The 26207-nt window shown below is 48.2% G+C and overlaps 1 protein-coding gene across 9 annotated transcripts in view; it reads left to right on the top strand.

The window, feature by feature from the left end:
* The window catches only part of TIAM1 (T-cell lymphoma invasion and metastasis 1), a 175202-nt gene that overhangs the window by 39407 nt on the left and 109588 nt on the right, over nt 1–26207 (top strand). For 2 of the 9 annotated variants that reach the window (XM_046900819.1, XM_046900822.1), the window contains exons 3-4: nt 7310–7430; nt 7644–7696. The exons of 2 other annotated variants lie outside the window; for them this stretch is intronic. Coding sequence is in view for 2 of the 7 variants with exons in the window: in XM_046900799.1 (XP_046756755.1) it covers nt 21458–21566 (109 nt within the window). In the remaining 5 variants the exon portion in view is untranslated. Of the gene's footprint in view, nt 1–7309; nt 7431–7643; nt 7697–20944; nt 21567–26207 lie in introns of those variants that run through there. 5 more of the 9 variants (XM_015299661.3, XM_015299665.3, XM_004938381.5 and 2 more) reach the window with 3 other exon arrangements.

Genomic DNA, 26207 nt, shown 5'->3' with positions numbered 1-26207 from the left:
TCTGCGAGGTGTGGGAGTGACATTTCAAAATCCCACTGACAGTTGAATTAGCAAACTAAACATCATCTTGCTCGTCCTGGTGCCAAGTGAGTAGCTCCCCACTTTCCAGAAGTGAAATTGTCCCCTCCGAGGGGTGAAATTGACCCAAGGAAAACGCTGGTGGAGACCCTCTGATAGGACAGAGTCCTCAGTTCTCTACCACAGTAAATGTTGATTTCTGCTGGAAACTTTAGAGCTGCCTGTTGTTAACATCATAACAACACGAGGCAGGGCTCCTGGATTTACTTAGGTTTATATGGCAAAGCCACCTTTGTCTGCCCCAAAATAAGGGTGGCTGTATGCCTGCCTACGGTTTGTGCCATCCAGTGTTGACTCTTTCCTTGTGGCTCTCAGAAACGCCTTGTTTAAGCAATGGATGTACATAAACCCCCTTGTCTTATCAGAAATGACTGAAGAAAGGGAAAAGTGTGGCATTTCCTGAACCACGGGGGCTTTCACTGTTGTTTTATACTTCAGAGTTTCTTTGAATGATAAAATAATAATAGTCTGTGATGCTATAGTGATCCTCAGTCATAGTTACCTACTTATTTACATCACAGTTTTCATTGTTGAATCACTGGGTGTGTCACAAAGGCAGACCTTCGATGTCACGTCTGTTCTAATGGGAATGGGTTGTGACTTCGAGAAATGAAATGTCACAGCAAAGGTCACGCTGTGGAGCTGCCAGAGAGCCGGGAAGAAGGCCTCTACTGTAGACTGTCAGATGAACAACGCCATTCCCAGTTTCAGTTTGCTGCTGTTTTGCTTTCGGAAAGATTGCAGGATCAGACAATTGTGTGGGCTCGAGAACTCTCTGATCCCGCCTTCCTCTCAGAAAGCTTTTACAAGCATTTATATATATGTGTGTGTATATGCGTATGTATGTGTGAACAGTAATCTGATGCAGGAGCATCATGCATATTGCTGCTGTGTTTCACATTGTTGCCCATGTTATGAAAGAATTTATTTGTCACATTAGTCTAGCAGTAATTTACTCAGTCCCTCAGTCCTATGTAAACTTAGATCTTGCCTTCCTATCACAAAGAGAGCAATGACGTAGAATCACAGAATCACAAAGGTTGGAGAAGATCTCTAAGATCACCCAGTCCAACCGTCAGCCCACCCCCACCACGCCCACTGCCCACGTCCCTCAGTGCCACATCCACACGGCTCTTCAACACCTCCAGGGACGGTGACTGCACCACCTCCATGGGCAGCTTGTTCCATTAATGGGAAGAAGGCGCCTGGGATACTGTTGCAAAGAGTGAGTTTGAAGGAAGTGAAAGTCTGGATGGGCAGGTAGAAAATAACTTTGGCAAGGTAATACAGTAGCCAGAGCCAGGGACAGAACCAGGAGCAGTAATGAAAGAGAACCAGTAACAGCAGAGAAGATGATTTGAAGGGAAAGCTGGAGATTCAAGCCAATAGAGGTCTGCTGCCTTTGATGTAACTAACATGTAGGTCCATGGAAGCTGGAGGAGAGAAGAATGGCGGTGATCAGCTGCACCGGCTGCTCCTTGTCTGGCAATCCTTCGGCATCTATAAGCTTCTTTGTGAGGGGATCTGCAAAAGCTGCGTGTGACAAGAAGCTCATGTTGCTACAAGCACAGATATACTTGTTTAGCTGGGAGGCATTTCTGCAAGGGCTGCCCTTGCTGTGGAAAACCACGCGTGGAGCAGAAATCAGAGGTGAAGACCTTGGTCTTCTGCGGTGTGCATGTACTGCGTTTCGAGCTGCGACACCACTCCTGTGGTGCTGGGGGACACAAAGCTGGCATCTCTGGGAGAGGGGAGAGGTGGTGTCTGGCCCACAAGATGAGGCTCTACCTGAAAATGTCATTCTCCGAATTCAGGTAGAAGCCGTGCTTTAAGTAAAACTACTCACTATACACGCAGTGGCTGTTATTTGCCTGTTCTCTCCAAGGTCCTACTAACTATTAGTGGGTTTTTCCCCTCCTGAGGCTTTCATGTTTCTTAACTTCACAGTGTTTAAATCCCACAGCGCAGTCATTGGCTGTGGATAAGCAGGGAGGATGGGGCTGGTTATGGCCAGAGTGACTGGTGGATGTGGCAGGCAGCAGCACCATGCTGCGTGCCATGCTGTATGTCATGCCATATGCCATGTACTATATGGGGCTGTAGTGACAGTTGTGCCTGAGGCTGCTGGGAGGCTGCAAGTTGACAGCAGTACTCACATGGTTGGAAAGCCTAGCTCAGCAACACAGGCTGGGATTATACGTAGGCACTTTGTAACCTTTTCTTATATTATTTTTGATAGGGCAACACTGTTGTTAGTGAAATAGGGCTTGGTTAGCTGAAATGGCTCACTGCAGGGTGGGTTGCTGCATTTGCAGGGCAAGATGCAATGTTCCTCTTGGGTGCTGCAGCCAGACCTGCAATCTGCCTCGGAGGCTTAGTGGGAAAAACACAGAAGAAACTGTTCTGAGCAGCACTGTGGTGATGGTGCATGGCTCAGTCTGATTGCAGTGTGCTCCCTGTTTGGACTCACTTTTCAGAAGAAAATGAAACTGCTTGCTGGAGAGTCAGAGCGGGATTTTCATTTTTATTTTTATGCTCCAAGCCTGAGCTGATGCTGTAGGGGATGGTATTATCCCTCCTCTTCCTCTTCTGGGCCCTGCGTGCCTCTGCCTTGCTGGTTTCTGCCCCAGTGTTCTCGGGCCACATGGCTGAACAGGGACCTGCCGTCATCAGGCACTGATTTGACTGGCGTGTGGGTGCAGCCATGCTGGCGTAGCATGAAGGAGTCGAGGGGATGTGTGGTCTTGATTAGAATGAATAGTGGAAGTATACCTGCGTGACACATCTTCTGCCCTTCAGGTTTGATGCCAGTGTCAATGTTCAGCTGTTGGAGTGATGGGTGCAGGAAAAACACCTTGCAAAGCCCACTCGTCTCAATCCTTCCTTTCTTCTCTGTGTATGTATACCAGGAAGCACTTCTGTGCTGTGCAGCAGACAGAGCGCTGGCACAGGCTGCCCAGAGGCTGTGGAGTCTCCTCCTTGGAGGTCTTCAAAATCCAACTGGCCATGGCCCTGGGCACCCTCTCCGGACGTTCATTCTGCAGCAGGGGTTGGGCCAGGTGGACACAAAGAGCCCTGCCAACATCAGCTGCTCTATGATCCCGCGTTACAGTCAATGCTTCTCAAGTAGAGCTGCTGCAAGGCAAACCAGAAGTATCTGCAGGTGTAACTCTTACTTAATAGTGGTAAGTAAAGGGCGGATTTCTAGGTAGAGCTGCTTGCTCCATGGGCTGTTCTTGGGCTGCAACATCAGAAGTGTTGAGAGCTGTGCATTGAGAAAGCCGGGCTGATGTTCTCACGGAGATAGAGCTGTCTCGCCTGTGAATGCTGCGTAACCTGGGCTCTGACTTGCTAATAGTGACTTAACTATGAGCAGTCAAGAATGTGTTGGAGGTGTAACATGAGAAGAAATGGGATGAGGTAAGAGACAAGTCTTGGGCAATGGCACAGGAGGGGATACCACAGTAAAAAAGGGAGGAATTCCCTAGCAGATGAGTGACAAAACGACATTAAAGCAGGTTTTTGGTATTGGGTGGAGGAGATGATGATTCAAGAAATGTAAACATGTATTGTGGGGGTTTGGCCTGTAGGAACAGTGTGCTTGGAGTCAATGAAACGGGAGTATTTTAGCTCTTTTTTATGGAAGAGGTGGATGTTTTGCTGGGGCATGTAGACAACTGGATGGTGGCTCGGTTTGCTGACAGAAGCCCTGAGTTTGAATGAATAGTGTTGGGCACAAAAAAGTATGGGTGGCTGCCCATGTCTGGAAGGTAAGATGGTCAGTGTGGTGTGGTGTGTCAGAGTAAGAGGTGGGAGAGAGCAGGATAGGGTGATTCCCCCACCAGCAATGTGGTATAGTTTTACTGCTGGCATAGTTTTACCCTAGCACCCTACCCCCAAACTTTGAGGCAAGTCTCTGAAACGTAGAATTGCTTTTTTTTTTTCCCATCTTTGTACACAGCTCTTCACTTTGCCTCTCCTGTCCCTTTGCAAGCTCTGCTCCTGGAAGCTCCTGTGCTGGCCACTGCGCTCTGGGCAGGCTCCTTTCCTTTCAGCTCGTGTGGCTCTCGCTGCCACCACTTCTGAAGTGACCCCAGTCCCTACAAGCGTGACGGGAGTTCTTGTGCCCTGCCTTCCTTGGGTGCAGGTTGCACGAACCCCCGGGTTGCACAAGTTGCCTTCTTGATAGCGTCACTTAGAGACAGGACACTGGGAAAATACCATGACCAGCTCTTTCCACTGCATGCCGTAGGGGTGACTATTAGAAACCAAGCCAGTAGTCTTGACTGTGTAGAGCAGCCTACGTGACAGTTATTTTTCTTTTCCAGATTTGCAGCAAGATAGGGAGAAGCATTTGGACGTGACCCGTCTATAGCTTGAGATAATTTCTGCACTGGCAAACACGCAAAGAGATAAAGCAATGGAGAGCTCAGAGCTAAATCTCCCCTGTACAAATGCTGGGAGCATATGTAATAGGATTGGTGAATTGGAGTTACATGTTTGCAGGGATAAGTACAGTATGGTGATACAGGACTGCCACAGCCATTCTGAATCAGAAAAAAAGACAGGATTTACAGTGGTTGTTGGGGATTCTTGGGTTTCGCTGTAGACTTCTAGAATAACAAAGGAATAGAAAAGGCTTTTGTAGATGAGACAAAACAGGTCCCGGAGGTGGCTGGAGCCCGGACTGAGGGGAATCCCGGACGGAGAAAGCAGGAACGCTCTGACCTTACTGTCGTAAGGTGTCAAAGATTATTTTTGCACAAAATACACAGAGAAGTAAACTGGGTATAGATCTTCCAGCAGAACTGTGGGGGAACAGGGGCAGAGCCCTGGCAGCTGGAAGCAGCTCACCTGCCCTTGCTCTCGCTTGTGCCCAGCACAGGGGAAGCCGTGAGAGGGGCCAGTGGCACTTTCTCAAGCTCTGCCAGGCTGGTGGAAAGCGAGCCTTGGGTATCAATGCACATTTTGATCCTTGCAGAGCGACAGTGCTGCCCCTAATTAGGATTACCACCAATGTATCTTCAGACCTCCAAACTAACATCCTTTGAGTGTGTGTGTAGTACTGCCGTTGTCATTTCTGAGAAAAGAAAGGCTGCTAGAGCAGGCCTGTAAGTGAGCTGGTGTTGCTGCACGCGTCTCATGGTGCGTGGCTCAGGGCTGGCCGTGGATGTGGTTTCTGAAGGCAGGAGGACAGCATGTACGTAGAAGTCATCACCGCATGACACCTCCTGCGCTTCTAGGGGTTACAGCAAGGGCACGGCCGTGGGGCAGGGCTGCTGGGACTTGGCAAGTGGTCTTCTGAGAGCAGCAGAGGCCACAGCTGTGGAATGTCTGTGTGCTGCTCCCACTAATGCTTGGGCTGGGATGGTTAAAGGGAGAAGCACAGAGACTAAATAGAAACGTAAAGGTTGGAAAAGGCCTCTAAGATCACCCAGTCCAACCGTCAGCCCACCCTCACCATGCCCACTGCCCACGTCCCTCAGTGCCACATCCACACGGCTCTCACACTCCCCTGCTCCCCTAGGCAGCCCGTTCTTTTAATAAGAAAACAAAAAGGAGGGCTTTTCCAGGCTCTTAGTATATGGGCGGCTACAGATTTTTCCATTTCTTTTTGCTGAATGCAGCCTACAGAAACTCCCCCAGAAGAGCACAGAGCCCTGGGGTCACCCATGCGGACCTCACACATCAGCTCTGCCTCTTGTCCCCTTCACCCGTGAAGATCTCCATGATCTTCATGACCTCCGTGACCGCTGCAGTGCAGCTGCCGGGTGAGGATGCAGTGTGGCCCATTTCCAGCCCCTGCTCAGCCTTGCTCCTGCTGCTTCAGGCAGCACTGTGTCCAGAGGGCTGCCGTGAGAATCCTGCCCGCTTTATTTTTAGTTCGGTTTAGGGGATTGCCACATTTTCTTGCTTTTTGTTGTTGCGGTTGCTAATCCTGTGGGCAGACTGATCGCTTCCTTGTATTCTTGGCTTTCATTTTGTTTACTTTATTGGTGAAAATACCAAAATGCAAAATCTTTTTTGTATGTGTTGTTGTTCCCCCCCTCCCCCCTATTTTCACTCTGTGCCAGCACTGGCACGAGTAAATGGGAAGATGCCACAAGTCAACTGCAGGTTACCAGAGCCTCTAACTGCGGCCTGGAGAAGCACAGCTGAAACCCAGCCCCGGGCCCTCCAGCTGTGGCAGGAGAAGGTCTCCCTGTGGGAACAGGTCTGCCCTCAGCAGTTCCCTCCACTCTTTCTGGCTAGGTTGCTGTTTGAGCGCAGCCAGTGCGTTGTTAACTAGCAAAAGACTGCTCACGTTGAATTATGAATACATAAAACAGCAGCGGGATTTAATTAGGCAGCTATTCAGAAAGCAGGTGCTTCCTTTCTGGGTTTAAGTTACCAAATTCATCGGGGCATTTCAACTTTGTGCAGTTGAAATTCCCTGCTCCTGACGAACAAAGTCATTTTCTCAGCTTTGGAGGCTGACATCTGCTTGCAGAGATTAACCGTGTTCCTATAGCAGCTGGCACAGATTTTCTTTGTGGAGGGGTTGTATGGAAGAGAGCCTTAAGCCCCGGTACGAGTTGCTGCTCTCAGATGGAAATTGCTCTGCAGGTTTTGAAGAAGGTGCGTTTATCAGAGGGATGCCTGGCGGTGTTACATCACCTGTGGGTTTGGGACGGGTTTGAAAGGGCTGGCTGTGCTGTTGGATGGCGATGGGAGGTCCTGTGTTCCTATAAGTCACAGGGGAGACTTATTCCACAAGGCGGAGAACAACCGCTTTAAATGAAGAGCCATCAGCGAGCACTTGCGTGGAGCTGTGTTTGCAGATGGAGTGAAGACAGTCGGTCAGAGGGAACGACCCCGGTGTGTCTGGGCTGGGTGACCGCTCGGGAAGCCGTCCGTCAGCCACACTTTGGCTCACCCGACAACATGTGGGGATAATATTAGCTGGGCATGGGTGACCTCTTACTGCTCTGGCTGGATGAGTGTTTTACAGCCTTATTTTTTTTTAAGATGCGTTTTAATTTACCACTTTATGCCTAAGTCGGTGCTTTCTGTTTGTTGCCTTTTGAGAGGCGGTCTAAACCACGCTTGGCCCCCTAATTTAACGTTACTGACAGCGTGCCATCCGAAGCCAAGCTTTTTATAAAGCTGCAGATCAATAGAAATGCTACAATTAATTAAAGCCGAGTCCGGTGGAAAGAGCTGCTTTTAAACAAGGGAATGTTCCCTGCAGGACTTGCAACCTCAGATCCCGCAGCCGTGAGCGCCTGCAGTGAGCCGACTGGAAACAAAAGTGGAACCGACTTAATTGGGTTTTCGTGGCTCTGGCGAAGTATAAAGAGCAACAGCAAATAGTGAGAAGCAATTTGGATTTGAACTATTCCCCCCCCCCCCCCCCCACCTTAATAGGTCGAGGTGATGTTTGTAATAAAAATCTGGCTGGCTCTTTGGCTGCCAGAATTTGGCAGAGGTCCGTTGCAGGTAATGAGGGTCGTGCAGATTAACGCCAGCTGCGCGTCTGGCCGGGTGTTTGAAGCTGACCTGTTAATCTTTCTTTTCCATTCCAGGAGCTACAGAGGACAACAAATGTTTCCCAGCCTTCCTACTGTAACACCCTGATGTGAGTAACAACCGGGGTGGTTTGTTGGGGGTCTTTCTCTTTTGGTAAATAAACTTTCCTGCGCATCCATTTGCAGCTGCCGCTCACCCCTCTTTTGCTCTGCTTATGTGTGCGTTCCTTTCCTGGCCGTAGGGCAGTGCTGCACAGCCTGCAGAAGAGACTGAGTGGTCTCTCAGGAATAAAAACGTGAAGGCTGCTCTGTAATACGAAATAGAACGCGCAGTAAAATGTTTACGTGAGAAACCATGTCAGCAGCTGCATCTTTTTATCAAAGAATATATATTCAGAAATGTTTACATAGAAACGTGACAGCACTAAATCTGGGTAGTCAGTCACTAAGCTCTGCAAAGATACAAAGCCGGCTAAGAAAAATAATGACGTTCCCCCGAGGCAGCCTGTAACTTACAATATATGTAAGGCCCGAGCATTTAAAGGCTCCTGTCCTGCCCTTATTCTCCTCCACACTTCCTCCGTGTGGTCACTCCAAATTGCTGCCAGCTGGCCTATTTGTCATGTGTGTTTGTTTGTACTGCCTCTAATTTTTGACCTTTCAAAGAGGCAGACAAAATCTGTGGCTTATGCAAATCTTTGAATTTACAGCCAGCCCAGCCTACTGGTGGGAAGGAAAAATACGATGAGTTTAAACCGCAGAAGGGAACAGATTCAGTTCTCAAGTGCCTCTTCATTGACCGTGGACCCCAACTTGTGTATAAATGGGTTGGAGCCTTGCCTCTTCCGCCTCTCTATGGCAGAGAGCACCGTAGGTTCCTTCTGAGCTACGTTCAGCCTGACAAATATGCCCTGTTTTGTTTGTTCCGGGATTCCAAGCTTTTTCAAGTGATAGGTTTTATAGCGTGGCGTGTTTATAAAGACAAAAACAGGACAGAAGGGGGAAAAAAAAAAAGATTTAAAGCCTTCCTGCATTGTAGAGAAAGAAGAATGAAACTAGAAGGCTGATCTGTCATCAAACAGAATGCCCCAGCGCGTGGATAAATGGCAAGACAGGCAGCCTGGGTGATATTTCCAGTTTCCCTGGAGTGAAAGCACATGCAGTTTACAGTGGATAATGGAATGTTATGAAATGTTATATTTTTTTATGAGGAATATGTTAATTCTGCCAGCGCGGTAATCCTGAGGCTCCAGTCCACAGCAAGGCTGACATTTATGTTATGAAGAGATGCGCAGACGTTTACTGGGGTACAGACTGACAGTGCATGGAAAAAACAACCAACCGAAAAAACCACATGAGACTCGAGGGCCATCAATGAGGAGTTTGCCTCTGGCTGGAGAGGAAGGTCTCCCTCCTCTGCAGCCCGCTGGCAAAATGAAAGCAGAATGATGTGCACGTCTTGCCACGTTCACAAGCAGAGCTGTCTTACGTTATGAGAGGCTTGGAGTAGTCCTGGAGCCGGTGGGACAGCTCCAGTGTTGGTGGGGGAGAGTGCTGCAGGGCTGACATGGGGTATGTGGGAAGGGAGGAGTAGGAAGGGCATGCACATCCTTTCCCCTTTTGTGGGGAAGGGTTGGTTCAGATAACATGGAATTACAGCCTCGGTCATATTAGCACCTGAATATGTTGATTTTGACTCAAAGCCCAGCCTGGAGACACTGCATTTAATGAAGGTGCAATGAAGATCTTGCTGGCCTTCATTTCCTGGGGTGGCTCTGGGTGGCTCGTGCTGTGGGATCGCCCAATGGGAAGGTTGCAGGAGACGTTTGGCCTTCCATGGTTTTGATTCAGCTTTTGCAGGGCTTTCTCTAGGGTGTTCCTCCATGGCTGATGCATGAGGCTCCCTTCTCGTGATGGGTATGCTGTGAGGCCCGTCCTGTGTCCCTAACGTGGGTGAGGAGATGGATGATCACACCCTCTGTGCTGGCCCGGCCTCGTCTGGCCTCCAGATAGCTCAGCTGTATTTTGCTGAGCTCCCAAATGTGGAACGTGATCATTTAAGTCTGAAGAATTCCCTTATCTGCTAATTGTAGCTACAGTGGGGGAAACTGGCCCGAGTTATAGAAGTGATTTCTTCAAGTGCAGCATTCTTGGCATGCATAAGCTTGTGGTATCTGATTACTGTTTTTCAGCAAGTAACTCAACTGATTAAATCAAACTATTGTACTGCTCTGCAACATATCTCTGTGTTCTTCCTGCTGCTACCCCATTTATCGCCAGTTTACTGCATACTCACTACTGTTTATACCAGGCTGCTGTATATTAATCACATACTTATGGGAGGGGAAATAGGAATAGATTTGGGAGGAGAAATAACTTGGGCCACAAAGGCTTTTGCAGGGAAGCATCTGTCCTAAGACACTGACATCTCCCAGAGCTTCTTAGACCTGATCCATGGAGGGTTTTTGAGACAGAAGACCCTTGTCAGGCAGCAGAAGTCCTGCTTGTGGTTAGCCATGGCGGCCCAGGATATGGGGGACTGTATATGATGAATGTATGGCAGGGTTATAAACTCCTCTGAACATTCATTTTAAGATATCATTTAATCTCTTTCTCTATTTTTTTTTTAATTGAACCGGGTTTTTAAAAGACATTTAGAAATATAAAGATAAATGTCAAGGATAAATAATCAGAATAATCCAGAAGCCAAACTCCTGTTGGAAATGGTAGATAACCAGTCAGCAGTGGGTAGAAAATGACTAGGAATAAATGGTAGTGTAGCTTATCATGCAGTTTCTATGTTTTTAAAATGATTTTTATAAAATGAGGAGGTCCTTTTTGGAGCCAGGAGTTGGGCTCCATCATCCTTACGAGTCCCTTCCAACTTGGGATATTGTATGATTCTGTGACTTAGGGCAGGCAGTGCTGCAGTCAGCCTTCCAAATGTTGTATTTAATCGCAAGCCAGCCCCTTTTGTTCAAGAAAGAAGCAAATACTGAACAGCCTCAAATAAAAGGAACAGGCGGGACTTGAAAAGGGGAAAAAAAAAAAGAAGTTCGGATGAGGAAAATTAATCAGCAGTTCTGAAATGATTGTGATTGTCAGGGAACAAGGTTTTTGCCAGCGTAAGAGAGCTGGTCTCTGCCCTTGAGCTTGCTTAAGCAGTTAATCTGCGTATGAACTCTCAGTCTTAGAGATCACTCAAAGGATATTAATCATCCCTGAGCGTTTAAAAACATACATTTGTGCAAGGAAAAAAGTAGAGGTTGAGTGGCAGCGGGGTAGCTGCAGGCTCAGGTCGGCTCTTAACTGCAGGTCTTCCAAAGGTGAGTGTGTAACATCATGCGTGTGTGCCTATGTATGCATTGCCAGTGAGCGTTGTCAGTGGTCTGTGATTACTCGGGAGCTGACTTGCAGGAGCACAGCCTGTGTTTGAATATTGCAGACCATATACTTTGCCTGCTTTGTAACAAGCTGTGACCTTCTTCTAGCCAGGGGCTTGGAACCAGATTTGGTGAGACTTTATTTTCTTTTGGATTTACTGGTATCGGGAAAAAGTCAAAGACTTCAGACTGTGGTTCATAGAAGACGTTTCATGCTTTTCTCCTGCTCTTTTTTCTTCACCTCCTTCCCTTGCCTGCTAACCATGAGAAAGAGCCAACATTTAAACAGTGCTTCCTGGTCATGCTTCTCACTTTCTTGTTTTAACAGGGGGAGTCTGAACAATTTCCTGTAATCTTGAAGCTTTTCAAAGTAAAATACGCCAGTGGCGTTTCTAAATAGCGTCCTATCTTAGCGTGTCTCTGACGTGCTTTGCTCTTGGCCTCCATACTATGCATGGAAGCTCTCTGAATTTGTTCTGCTATGGGGTAGGCGTGAGGGTGTAGATAGCGGTGTACCTGGCAGACAGTTGTGCCCTTATCCCACCGCTGCTGGGTAATGCTACGACCTCTGTTGCAAGTCAGTGTCCCTCAGATGAAATGGCTCTCAGAGCTAAGCCCAACCACAGACTTGTGTGCCCTCATCTCAGCTGGGCTGAAGCACCTTGGGGTGCTGTGGCTGGCCCCGGAGCTCAGTTGGAAGGCAAGACTGACAGCTGATCTATACGGAGGCAGGATCCATCCGTCACTGTCAGTGGCACGGTTTGACTGGATGAAACCCTTCCACAAGCTGTGAGTAAGTTGCAAGGCAGTGTGGTTGGGTGGACCAGCACTTAGGAAGGCTGATCTCTACACATGGAGTTTTTACCCCTCCACCAGACTCATTCCTGAGCAGTTGGTTCATAATTGTTTGAGATTGTGCCCCTGAGCTTGGGATTCGTGAGTCACAAGAGTCACTCAGGTGGGAAGGGATGTGTGGGGATATGTAGTCTACCCCTCTGCCCAAAGCAGGGCCAGTTCTGAGATCAGGGCGGGCTGTCCAGGGCTTTCTCCGAGGATGGAGCCTGCACAGCCTCTCTGGGCGTCGTGGCCCGGCTTCGTTTCTCACCTCAGGCATCTTCACAGTGAATATCTGCATATATTCAGACAAAACTACTAGTGATTCAATTGATGACGACTGTAGCACTGTACATGACCATAGCATGGGCATCATTAGAATGGGTACAGCGCTTGACAGCAGCTGTAGACAGTGACAAGCTATGCCTCGAAGCTATTGGTTTGCTCATTTTGAGGAGTACAGGGCAGGCAAACAAGTAGACAGTAATACTGTCTACTGATACTGTGTCATTGCAGTGAACAAGGTGAGTATAAAAAGGAAGAATAGACAAATAGCACATACTGCCCGATAAAATTGCCTTTCAATTAAATGACTTGATAGGAGGTTTTATAAGGGGGAAGGAGACCTCTAAAGTAGCTCGAACAAGTCAACGGGAAAGGTAGAAAAAGGGAAGGCACTAAGACATAAAACTGGCTGATCTGAAATCTCAGAGATGTTTGGGGGATGGCGAGTCCTGCTGTGATGTTGATAATTTTGAGTTGCCATGTGGAAGTCAGCGGTGCTTACCCTCTAAGCAGGGTCTGAAGGTAAGGTCTCTGCTCACACCGGAGGGCTTTGGACAGGCTATATGCAAAGACTGTCAGGAGTGTGCTCAGATACGGTAAGGTTCACACCAGATTGGGGTTTCTTTTCTTTGCTGTGACATTGAGGGGAGTTTGTTTACCATCTGGCTGTTAAGATAGGAAAGAGGAAAAAAAAAAAAGAAATAGAGCTTGTTTTCTAAAAATGAGAACACGTACAGTCAGCTAGCATCTTTTATTTTTATGCATTGTGTCTAAAATAGATGCAGGTCTGCCTACTTTCTTAACATGCATCTGACAGAAAGTAATAGCACCCATTTACATTTCTGTACCGTTTCTTTCTGTGAGGGTCTCCGAGTACGTCATGGGAGGCACCAGACAATGAGAAACAATGCCTTTAGCCTGCATCTACCTCGTCATCTGCTCTGCAACAACTGGCAAAGCTGGGCCATGGGGCAGCGGTGGGAGCTTTCTGAGCTGGCCTTGTTGCCTGCTTTGGGTGGCGTGGGCAGCTGTGGAAGAGCACCCTTAATTTCAGAGTACTGTCGTGGAGAGCTCAGAGAAGCAAAGTGCCTGTGGGCACCTCTGGGACTGTCTGTTCTGCCATCCATCCTGTATGCCGGCTGCTTCCCTTCCATGGTTTTCCAATTCCCACTGCCTGACAGTGAGTGGTTGTTGAGAAGCTGGCTTGGCTTTGGCTGTGCCCATCACCCCTATGCAGGGAGGACTGGAGGTAGGGGTGGCAAAAAGGAGCGTGCAAACAGCATCACTGTTGCTGTTGTAGTCTCCTTAAAGTGTTTGGAATCACCAAAGATGATGATTTTATTCAATAAATGGGCATTTAAAAAAAAAAGTTGTGTTGGGAGGGCGGTTCCTGTCATGCCAGTTATGTTTGTGGAAGTTTACAGTCACTGTTTTTAGTTTCATACCCGTTTGCCTCCTGGCTACGCCTGGAAAGGGGATCTAGGAAAGGGGAAGCTGCTCAGAGTTGTTTACTTTGGATCTATTGCGGGTGGTGTGGTTTTCCCCCCTGGGTTCCTGCCCCCCTTCTCCCAGCTCATGACAGGGCCTTGTGTGCACGGTGAGCCATTGCTGGAGGTGGGGCAGAGGCTGCCATTAGGCAGCGTCGTGGATTTTGGTAGGTTTGAGCCAGCTGTGACATTTTAATTAATTAAGTTATTTTGGTACTGTTGAGCTTTATACTGGGCTGGTGTTAATGACAGTACCAGGGCATCAACTATAACTCTGCCTCTGCTCAAGGTCTGTGGCCGTGAGCAAACCACTTGCTCTCTGCTTGGCCACGTAGAGAATGGGTAAAATACTTGCCTCACAGAGGTATTATGAAAGTTAATTTGCTAATTATTTATAAAGCACAGTGGGATGCTACTTCAGTTCTACACAGTGTTATGTTAACATCTAATTAGTTATTCCTTATGATGCTTCATTTTCTTTCTGCTATAAATATTGGCCTAATACAGGGACAACTCTGCCTGTCGTCTTGGTGACTCAGATGGAACAAGCAAGCTGGAATGAATAAACAGGATTTGGTTTGTAAATGATCTCTGTTTCTTTTTCCCCTCCTATGCCATCTTACCTATGAAAATGACATTGCTGTGACTAGGGCTTTTCAGTAGTCTCATTCAGTGCAGAAGTTGTGTTGCATGCAGAGCAGATGGAGCCCCACTCCTTCCATCTTACCAGGGCGTGGAGATGCGCAACCAGTGATGCCTTGTGACACTGGGTTCTCTCTCTGTGCAGTTGAAACACAGGCATATGGCGTGTGCCGTACAGCAAAGCTAGTGCACTGAGGTACAGTCACTTGGGAATTTACACCAGGCAAAATAAGGTGGACGTCTACCTGAATGACCATGAACCTTGCTGCTGGACAGCTTGCTGCAATGCTTATTTCCATCAGCAGGTCCCTTTTGGGGGGAGAAGTCATCGCTTGTATAGAAACGTCAGCCTTCAGCAACCTTCTTGCTTCTCTTGGGCCTTCCCATCCCTCCCACATTGCTTATGTTCGCCTCCTCGGAGCTTAGGTGAAAACCAATTAAATGTTTTGGGATGGAGAGAGCTGTACATCCTAGGAGTGCTGAGCCATCCCTCCATGGGCGCCAGGGAGGTGTCCAGAGACCTTAGGCTGAAATTTGCTGTGCTGGGGAGATCTCTGCCATTGCTTTTAGTGGGTTCTGGACCACGATCTGGGATTCCAAGATGCCTTTTTTTTTTTTTTCTTTGCTCTTCTCCTCTAAGCTTGCCTTTCTGTCTTCCCTTGTTTGTGTTTGCATCCCATATTGTGTTGCTTTATTTCACATTGTGAGTAACGTGAGCAACATCTTTACTTTGGCCAGGGCTGTAATGAAATTTCATATGGCAGTGTGCTGATTTTTCCTTCTGAAAATAAATAAAGCTCAGAGACTTTTGCTGTATGTCACGGGCTTTACCTGGCTTTGGGCAGCTTAGGGCCCCTTTGAAGACGTGAATGTCCTGTATGCTTAATACTTCAGTGTGGTGAAACGAAAAGCTTGTGAGTCCTATTTTTAGCGTTGAGAAATGTTGACAACTAATGTAAACCTACGATGTCCATCACCTGGCAGCATCATCACCAGTGTACAGCTTGTCACTCATTTTGAACTGATTTTTTTCCAATAAAAGGGAAACCATTGGCAGTGGTGTGGTGGAAGCATGTCAGAATGTACCAAGAAGATGACAGCAGCTACTGTGTGGTTTCTTTCAAAAGAATGAGAGGAGGTGTTAGGATTATATTTCTTGAATAAAATGTGTCTCCTTGATCCCAGTCATTGAAAAAGGAAGCAATCCCACAGCATTAAGCTCTTGCAGTGTTGTTGCGCCACAATGACAGTTGTGGACCGAGCAGGCTGCAGCCAGCCCTGAGTCAGCCCTGCTGCATCCCCAGGGGAGTCTCATGCACCCTGTGAGCCCTCCCTGGGCTCTGGGGCTGCAGAAGCTTGCAGCAGCCTTGGGTACATGTGTGCATGCGCTTCTCTGTGAATCCAGGGCAGCCTCACAACTTAGGTTTTCTTGAGGCTAGATGACTAGAAGTAAGCCTCTTTGTTAGATAGGAATCCTGTGTGCTTGAAGGGAACTTAGAAGCAGAAGGAGGAACGATGTTTTACAGTTTAAGTCTGATAAGACAAGGAGGTATAGCTTTAAACTGCAAGAGGGGAGATTTAGGTTAGATGTTATACAGAAATCCTTTCCTTGGAGGGCGGTGAGGCGCTGGCACAGCTGTCCAGAGAAGCTGTGGTGCCCCATCCCTGGAGGCACTCAAGGCCAGGTTGGATGGGGCCCTGGGCAGCCTGAGCTGGTGGGGGGCAGCCCTGCCCACGGCAGGGGTTGGAACTCAATGTTCTTTAAGGCCCCTTCCAACCTAAAGTACTCTATATGACTCTATACAGCAGGATTTGTGCTTTACTTGTATGCATTGGATGACTCCGGTAAAGACTGCTCCTACGTTTGCATGTGGGGTGACTTGTGCTGAGTGTTGGCGTGTGATTTCACACACTCTGCAGAGTCAGTGTGAGAACTGTAAGCAACAAGTGGCACAGTGAAATACAAATCTTCACTTCTAACTTTTCGTTGCTCCAGAGGTAGCAGTGCGTGCCCGTTGATGGTGGTTTCGCAGGCAAGTGTGCTGGCTGATTGCCACCATCCCCTCCCTGTAGCTCATTAGAAACCTTTCAGCTACCCTTGCCATGTAACAACTGGGATCAGTTTTCCCATGAGTTGATATATATGCTGACCTCTCCAAAGGAAAAAAAAAAAAACAAAAAACCTGTAGTTCATTAGCTTACTTTTGTAGAGGCTGAAAGGGAACTATTTGCGGCTGAACAATACTTGTCTTTCACTATTCTGTTCCTAATCCCAAATAGAAACATGAGGCTGAGAAACTCGTTCTGATAAAGGGGAGTATGGATGCATTCAATCTGGTATAAGTTTTCATGGTGTTAAAATTCTTTAATCAGCAAGGGTTGGCTTGCAGGTTTTTTGGATGAAGTAAAGACGGGCAGCGTTAAGTATCAGTTTGAGGAGGTAAAGGTGATTCTGATGGTAATGCATGGTTTTCCATCAGTGCCCTCTTGTGAGATTCTGCATCACAGAGATCCAGTTCAAAAGCTGAGACTTTAAAAAGCAATTAATGAAGCCTGTGTTGACTTTCTGTCTCAATTCATCATTGAATAAAAGGTGGCTCAAACCAAACCGTGTCTTCACCTAGACAATGACAACCTTTTGCTTTATCATAGAATCATAGAATCACAGAATGGCTTGGGTTGAAAAGGACCACAATGTTCATCGAGTTTCAACCCCCTGCTATGTGCAGGGTCGCCAACCACCAGACCAGGCTGCCCAGAGCCACATCCAGCCTGGCCTTGAATGCCTCCAGGGATGGGGCATCCACAGCCTCCTTGGGCAACCTGTTCCAGTGTGTCACCACTCTCTGTGTGAAAAACTTCCTCCTAATATCTAACCTAAACCTCCCGTGTCTCAGTTTAAAACCATTCCCCCTTGTCCTGTTATAACTCCTTCTGGGTGTGTGAGGCTGCATGGGTACTAGCGTGGGTGTTACTTTCAGGACAGGGGTGTTACCAGAGTAGAGCCCCCAGTGCAGTTTGGCCACAAGTGTCCATTATCCACAAAGATATACATGAAACAACTTGAACTCTGAAACCCAGGCTGTGCTTATAGGGCTGTAGTTTGCAGTGTTTTGTGAAAAAGGAATCACAGCCAAGTGTGTCAGGGTGCCTCGCTTGCACCACCGGCTTGGTTTGTGGCTATGGGATGTTTGGAGCGCCACCAACACTGGAGGTGGCCATCAGCATCTCAGTGTGCAGCCTGTTGTTGCTCTTGGCAGATAATAATTGCCTGCTTGGCCCTGGGTTGTGTCCTGAATGTGCTTGAGCAGAGGGTTGACAAAAGCAGGTAATACTCAAGACCAGGATGCTGTCCTCTGCGGTTTCCCTCATTAGAAACTCCACCATTGCCATCAAGGTCTTGAAAAAAGGTCTGCAAGGCTCCAGATGTCTGCAGGATGGATACAGGGCGTTTCTGCAGATGGGATGCTTCTCCAAGGCCATCAGTGGAAAATACAGCTGATACAATCATGAATTTTTGAAGCGCCTCAGCTTTGTAAGGTAACCCATAGTTACAGAGATACGGTCTGCGTAGCCCTGATGCTCCTCGTATCTTAACTTACCGCTGTGCTCTGTGAGTCACCGTACTGAAGCTACTCCCAACCATTTCTCTGCCCAAAGTGATAATCCATTGTTAAAATGATATTAACTCATGTGTGCTAATTAGCAGGTGTGCCTGGGTGTGAGAAGCCAAGGATGTTAATTAGGTCTGATGAAGTTACCTTTACTCAGGGTTCGGACTTGTGTCTGCTGGGAACGTGTCTCTTCTTCCACAGCTCAGGAGGTGCTGTCCTGCAGTCATGTCCCCAGCTGACGTGGGCCTTGGTACGCAGGGGATATCTTTCTCCTCAGCAGAAGGGGACTCAAGGAGGGCCTGGAGACTCCTTGTACGGTTGTCGGGATTTTATTTTTTGTGATGATGGAAAGAAAAGGGCTTTTCCCATCTATACTATCTTTATTTGGCTAAGAAAAGGAGGAAGAGTGTAGCCATCTCTCACGCCGACTACATGTCAACTTCTAGCCAGAGGCCTGCAGGGCTTAGCTGTGTGGTGGCCACTTCTCTCTCACTCCAGTGGAGGTGATGGCCCCTCTGGCTGGCCGGCTCAGCAGCCTGTCTCTGGCCCAAAATATGCTAGGTTGCCTCCGAACAGGTTTTGGTAGGTCTTTGCTAATCTCAGGGGAGCACCATGGTTTATACAAGCTAGCGTGTCCGTCTGGAAGAAAGCCCACATCAAAAGGCGTGTATTGAAATGGTTTAGCGGGGTTGACAGCATGGCTGGGCCTGGAAACGCCTGTTCTCCTGAGGCTGGCGGGCCTGAACCAACAGGCTGCGGCGGCGTGTTGCCAGCTGGCTGCTCCCCGTCCTACCTGCGCCTGTTGCTTCTCTCTGGAAATCTCTGGGGCCTCTGCAGGCCATGCTCCTCAGCCTGGCTTTGGAAAAGGGTCATCCTTTTTGCACCGGGTCAAGATGAGGAGGTGAAATTATTGCTTTTGGTCCTCCTGCACCAATTTAAAATTCATCGATGGCCAGGCTGACTGGTTGTTGCCTTGTTTGCCTGAAGGCAGCTCCTAGGGGGGGGAAGGCAGACACATCTAGCCTGTGTTTTGGGGGGACCCTGGGCTGGTTGAGGAATTGCTCTAGATAACCAGGAGCAGGCAGGAGAAGGCGTCACAAAGCGCTGTAGCAAAATGCAAATCCATTTAAGGCTTGCAGCAAAAGGGTGTGCCTCGTTTGGTCTTTCTAAGCTGAAAAACACTTCAGACAATCACTTTCAATCTCACATCATAAGCATATATACTTCTTCTTTGGGACTTGAGAGTAATTGCTTTGTATCTCAGGGAGCCTGTGTGTATGCATGCGTGTGTATATGTACACACCAGTTTCCACGTAACAGAGAAGCCATTTTGGTGCTGGTGACTAAGTGCAGATGGCATGGGAGCTCCCAACCTGGTTTTGCCTTTCGGGCTGTTCACATGCGTTGAAGACGGTGAGTGTTTGCTGTGCCCCGCTGAACCTGGAGCAGGTGGGAGCAGCCGTCATCTGAATCACTCCCAACTTGCCAAACCTGCTCGCTAGCCTGCTTGGGATTTGCTGTTGCCCTCCCTGAGCACTTCAGGAGGAGTCAGCCTGCTCCCCTGGTCTGCCTGCGGTTTCCTTCTCCTGGCTGGCCCACAGATGTTTGGCTTTACTCTTTCTGTGCTCAAATTAGCTGTAAGGCTGGGGATTGGTCTTTCCATTACTTTCTTTTCCAAGCATGTGTTCAGGCCCATCCCTCCCTCAGCCCTTTCTGCTGTTGCGATGGAGGACTGCCCTGCTCGGCAGGAGTGCCTGCAGCCACTGGGGGACCCGGTGGTTTCTGAGCGTGGGCAGATACATCGGAAAGATCTGACACTGCCAGTACTTAGATGTGAAGTTAAACAAAGCCTGCTGTTTGAAGTGGACTAAAACTGACTGTTCTGCAAGTAAACTCAGCTTGCATGCATGCCTATTTCCGATAACGGGGTGTATAAGAAGGATTGTGCTGAATCACATCATTTGTCCAGCTGCCTCGGCTTAGCTGTTCCGGGCAAGTCTCTTCTCCTCCCATCCTGTCCTCCAGCATCCATAGCACCTGAGCATGGGGAGCCCCGTAGCTCTGTGTTCGTTGCAGTTGAACAAAACAGTGGGGTCTTGCGCCTATCTTTTGTAGTCTCTTCTTCTTTTTGTAATCATTTTGTCCCTCGCCCAGCCTGTGGTTACTTCTGGGCTGCAGAGGTCAGAACTTCTGGGATACGGTTAGTGCTCTGTGTTTTTGAAGCATCACGCTGAGCTGTAAATGTTAATTTGTTGTTTAATTTGGTGATTTCTGTTTGTATGAAGCATTGACTGCGTTGTCTGCTTCATTCCAAGCAGATAGCTGTTCTTCTTCTTTATCACTGAGCACAGAGTCAAAATAGGGGAAGCTGGTGGATAAATACAACCGTTCAGGGTTTGCATGTATGTTTCTTTTTGGTAGCAGCCATTAGAAAATCCTGATTTTGGGGACCGTGCTGATCCAGTTGGAATTCGGAAACAGCTGCATGAAAGCAGTGGGCTCAGAAATACCTGACCCGTGTGCAGCTTTCAGATCTCTTCAGTCCTTGATTCTGCAAGCGCTTTTGCACCGGTGGACAGCCAAACATGGGACGGTTGGGCGTGCACGTATTCCCAGAGGAATACCTGAGGAGAGATCTTGCGGTACACGAGAGAGTCGAGGACAACAACGAGGAGTGCAGAATAGGTCGGAAGTTTTTATGTTGAGTCGTCCCCTGAAAATGCACGCAAACCCTGGGCAGGGCACAGTGTAGCGAAGTGACAGAGGGGACCACGGCGCTGTGGTCACAGGCGTGAGTTGCCGCTGTCGGCGGGCCGGGTGCTGTAATTACGGGCTGCCCTTACTCTTCGTCACGCCGGGGAGTTAAAGCCACCCTGGAGGGGAGTCCTCAGGAGCTGGGATTTCGGGAGCCAGCGGTTGAGTGGCAGCAGTTCCCACCAGCCAGCGCCCGGGAGGCGCTGTGAGGATTACAGGGAGAGGGAGGGAGGGATGGCGAGAGCCCAAGCCTTCAAACACACCCAATGGGCCCATCTCATCTTCGCGTGAAACTTCGTGAGTTACACCCACTCTGAAGCAGAAGGGGAATGAAACGCTGACGCTTCCTCCTTTCTGTTACTGGCAGCCGGCGCTTGTGAAATACGGCGGGCAAAGATGTTTGTGCTATTGATGATGAACGGTAAGCTGATTTACAGCAGCACAAACTTCTGCTGGGGGCCGGGTTGGGGACGGCAGTTATGCTCAGGCTTTGAAATGCGTCTGTGGGCTGTTGCATTGTCGTGCTGTCTGAAATGCAGCATGTCCGGGAACCTCTGTGAGGCTTTCCTCTCTCAGCTTGCGTCTTTTCCCAGCGCGGACGGAGGTGTTTCTGTTTCTCAGTCACGTTTAATGGGATCGTCAGGCACTGTTTGCTGCTTTGGGGCTTGTGCTGCTCGCAGGTACGGACTCACCGCGCTTCTGTTGCAGGCAGGGAGAACTCAGAGTGATTGAATAGGAGCCAGGTATTTAGTAGCTGAATTCCCTCAGAGAGAAAATGTAGTATCTTGTTACTTGTTCAAGATGCTTCCCTTCTCCAGCTGCCTGGCTGTATTTTTGGTAATTACAGGTTGCCGTGCTCTTTAATTGTTTAAATGAGCCCTGCAAAAGGTTTCGACTTGAATTGGGCTCTGTTAGGTGTTTCTGCCTGGCACTGGAAGCTGAAACATGCTGAAGGGCGATGCTGCAGCACCCCTAAATCAGGTGAGAAGGGGGGTGTGAGGGGTCTCGCACTTGGCCGCGTCCTGGCGGTGCTGCAGAAGCAGGCTGCGCGAGGCTGTCCTGCATCAAGTTGCTCTCTTTTTCTGGTTACTCCTCGGCTTACGAAGTTGTTCCATGTATCAGTCGCTATCTTTAAATCTAAATTGCTTAATTCTTGTGTTGGTGACAGGAAATGTGGGCACCCTGGCCATGCAGTTACAGTGACTAAGACTGCATTCAGAACCGGCCCGGCCCTGGGGCTGTCAGTGTGGCACCGCACCGCGACCCGGACCCGCTGCCACCGGGATGCTGGGTGCTTCCTGATGGAAGCAGTGGGGTTCATGAGGTTTGATTCACAGCTTATCTGCTCTGAGGAATTTTCCTGTGCGGAGGCAAAGCGTAGAGCGTGTGTTTTTGGCAGAACAAAGTCACGCTGTAGCCGTTTTAAATGTTAGAGCTTTAATGGTTTCATTTAATATGCCAGCAACCCATTGTCAAGGCAGCTATTAATTCCTCTGATGGCGTTTCGGTATTCCAGGGGTGACTGAAGTGTTCGCTTGCAATTGGTGTTCTGGAGCCAAAGGAGCAGGTCTGTGGGTGTCAGTGGGCTGCTTGTTTTTCCCCAATCCTTTCGGAGGCAGAAGTGATCTGTGCGCTACAAGAAACGTGTGGCGAATCACTGTGTTAATCATGGCAAATGGCGCTGAGGGACCAAGAGCAGAAGTGCGGCGTGCCTGCTCGCACCTCCTCAAGGAACTCGCTCTTGAAAGGATGCCCGTCTGTTTGCAAGAGGGTTCCAACTTGTTTTGAAGCAGAACCACTTTGTTTTTCCAGAATGTATGTTGGGATTAAATCTGCCAAGCCACAGATTTGCATCGTTCGAGCATTTGCTTTAGCTTTATGCTTTTGCTCCAGGAAATCAGTGATGGGGTTCCTGCTGGCTTCAGCACAGGGCAGGCATTGCTTCTGCACCAACGCAGCCCGGGGGAGTACAGAGGTGGGAAGAAGCCAGCTAGATACTGGTCTTCTGAGCAGACACAGATGACTTTCAATGAAGCTACACACAAGGTTGGACACAAATTAGGTTGGATATGAGGAACAATTTCTTCTCAGCAAGAGCGGTGAGGCAGTGGCACAGGCTGCCCAGGGAGGTGGTGGAGTCACCGTCCCTGGAGGTGTTGAAGAGCCGTGTGGATGTGGCACTGAGGGACGTGGGCAGTGGGCACAGTGGGGGTGGGCTGATGGTGGGACTGAATGACTCTGGCAGCAAAATTCTTTGGCACTGCCCTTAGGTTTGACATCGGCTAACTAGCTAGTGCTGGTCTCTGCCACTGCAAAGAAATAAAGGGTCTTTGTGGTGAGGGAGGAGATCACCAGGAGAGAACAACTGCTCCATAACAATTTTTTAAGAGATCAAAATCAAATGCAAAAGAAATCTTGATGTCAAATCTTGGGCAGAATTTAGCAAGAAAGAGGGCAGCTCTCTGCTGATTTGTATTTCTCAGTATTATTTTGTTAAACTGGAGACAATGTGGTGCGTTCCAGTGAGTTTTATGGAACAGTAATCCATTGCTGGATGAGGGGAATACATTATTTATAGATTAGAGTGTTTTAACATCCTGGTATGGGGTTGTTTAAGAAGGTCAGGATTCAGAGCGCTGGAAATGGGATTAGCCCAGCTGTGCTGCAGACAGTGCAGAAGGAGAGGAAAAGAGGAAGTTATCAAGTAAATATTTATGTTTTTATTGTGCCTTAAAAGACATAAGTCACATCAGATTGAAGGGTTTCTGGAACCAAAGTGTAGTTTTCTCCTTATGGGTCACAGCATTTCAAGTCTTAATTGAATCGTAAACAAACACCAGCATCCTTTTTTCCTAACTCAGCAGGCTGTCTCTCTGCTGCCTGTTTGCTTTCTCCGTGGGATGGTGTCAAAAGACTGGGGGAGCGGAGAGCATCTGTGATAATATCAACCCCCCTTCCTTCCTGGGGGAAGCAAGCATTTTGTGCGTGCGCACGGGCTCTGGAAATGCAGCCCCCCGGCCAGCACTGAGAGACTTGTAGGCAAATGGGCGTTGGGTTGATTCGCTGCAACACACTTCTGATGTAATTGGTTTTTCAAGCTCCCAATTAGGCTTTCAGCAAGACGTGGAATACCGTGTTGTCAGGTAGCTGAAAATGTTCTTGGAAAGCCAGGCACGCAAGTGATCCCATAGTGAGGTGTGGGGTGGTAGCTGAAGGCTGGCTGGCGGAAGACTAGCAGTGTCTTCTGTTGCATTTTCTACTGTTGTCTGGAGCTGGTCTTGATTATGGAGTAATTAAGAGCTCAAACTCAGTGTCGTTAATGGAGTTTAGCAAATTGCCAGGCTTCAGCCGAGCTGCAGTAACTGTGTGTGTGCAGTTAGGATTACAGTGGATGGATGTGCCATGGTGCGACTTCAGCGAGAGAGATGTAAGATAAATTGCATTGCCTTGTATTGCCATGGGTGTAACTGAGTTACAGCTGATGAGCAGCAGCTCTGTAAGTAAGCTGGAGTAACTGGCTTGGGCCTGACCACAAATCACTGCACATGCATCAACGGTGCTGTAGTGCTTGCGGAGTGCTTGCAGACTAGAGCAGGAGTTGGGGTCAGGTCCTGGGCACACATCTTGGCCAGCATTGGTTGATAGGTGCATTTCTTGCACATCAACTGATGTATCTAGCTGAAATCAACTGAAGTAATTTTAATAATATGTGTGGGGATGTGCTAGGTATTGTCAAAATCCCCAAAGTCAGTGTGTCCAGTGGCATTAACCGTGTGGCATAACCATCCCAACTTGAAATTAGTGAACGTGACCAATCTAAAGGTGAAAAAATGTATCCATATAATGACTAGTGCTTGGTGGGCATTGTGTCTGGGATGGGCCAGGAATACTGGAGGTGTTCTCAATCCTCAGTCTCAGCCAGGCAAACCCCAAGCAGTGGCTGCGCATGAGCTTTGCCTCCTGTTCCTGGGCTATGGAGGGTCCCTTTGTGTGTACCACAAGCTGACCCACTTGAAGCCACTGCCACTGCCCTGGGAGTGTGACTCGCTCCAGGTTGGGGTCCTGGGCAGGGGGCTGTTAGTGAGAGCTGCAGATGAATTAAGAGCTGCTATGAATTCAAGTGGTTACTGCAAACATTTGCTGGGTGTCTGATGAATCTCAGTAGAAGTGGTGATTAATAAGGTGTCAAAGGTTGCTTTGTTTCAAAGCAACTAATGCGTTATTTTTTTAAACCGTGACAAAGGATCCTATTTCCTGTGCACCACAATGGTGAAAATTATCTTCCTCACCTTTGTTTTTCCTTTAAGTGAGAGGCAAGTTGCATTTTTCTTGACTTTCATGGCATCCCAGAGTGGAGTTAGCATGGGGCTGCTGTGAGAGATGTGAAGCACTCGCCGTGCGTGGGGGCTTGGTGTGAGATTCAAGGCAGAATACAGAACTGAGTGCAGTTAGAAGTTGGAGAACGAACCTTCTGATGAAGAAGTCAACGGGAGTTGTTTTCTTTCTGCTTTTGTCTTTTCAAAGCAAATTAATCTTAATGCTTCAGTAACATCTGAATGATTTCTTCGTAATGTTTTTTTTTCTTTTACTAGAGAGCAGTATATTTTTTGTATTTTGTCATGGAGTGAAAAATTACTATGATTTACCAGCCTGTTTCTTTTAAATTTGAGAAGTCATAGTAGTTGATGTGTTCCATCAAGCTGTCATTCCTGGAGGTATAGGAATTGAATGCATGACATTTCAGCTTTTGTTTACTGTTTAGAACAGATCCTTATAGTTGACGTGGTTACCTAAGTGTACCTTCAAGTTTGAAATTTGTCTTTTATAAGAGAAATTAAGAGGAACAAGATATATTTTTTTGAGCAAGAGGTAGATGCAGTCAGTTGCTTTGGGCCACCCGGACTTGGTGAATCTATATAAATATCCAGAGCTACACAAAGACTGTGGAGGCCATTTGGGGTCCCTGAGGAGCATAGGAAGGCTGCAGCATGTGGCACGGTCGGCTTCTGTTCATGCTTCTGGACAAGAGAGAAGTAAGAAATCAAGGCTTTTTGGAAGCATGACTTTGAGAGTAAGAGAGTGTGCAGGGCGGGCAGTGCTGGGGATGTGTCTTTGGGAGAAACGAACAGGCTTATTTTTAAGTAGAGGCTTTGCAGGGACGTTGTTCCTAGTCTTGTTGGGGCTCACAGTGCTTCACAGCTGAAGAGACTTCATGTTTCAGAGAATCTTATGGCTGACCCCACTGGGAGTCCCCACTACTTTTCCAGGGAAATGGTAATTGTGTCAAACCTCCGTGACATTAATGGGGTGTTTGGCAGGCTTGATGCCGGTGGTACGTTGTTGGTAGCCCATCAGGTAACCAGGAGCTGGGGTCATGGCCCCATGTTGGAGTTGGAGGGTAGCAGGCAAGAGAAAAGGCAGGGAGGGGCTGGCAGTGAACGGATTGTGAGAAGGACAAAGATTTAGGACGGGACATGGAGGGCTGAGGGAGGGAGCTGGAAACAAGGATTTGCCTTGGAACTGAACATATTGGTGGGCTGGAGTCTTGTCGCATTCTATAGGACAAGAGGTAATGGCCTCAACTTGTGCCAGGGGAGGTTCAGGTTGGGTATTAGGAAGCAT

Source organism: Gallus gallus, chromosome 1, assembly GCF_016699485.2.
Source record: "Gallus gallus isolate bGalGal1 chromosome 1, bGalGal1.mat.broiler.GRCg7b, whole genome shotgun sequence".
In the NCBI taxonomy this organism is placed as follows: Eukaryota; Metazoa; Chordata; class Aves; order Galliformes; family Phasianidae; genus Gallus; species Gallus gallus.
This window is presented reverse-complemented; position numbering and strand designations above follow the sequence as displayed.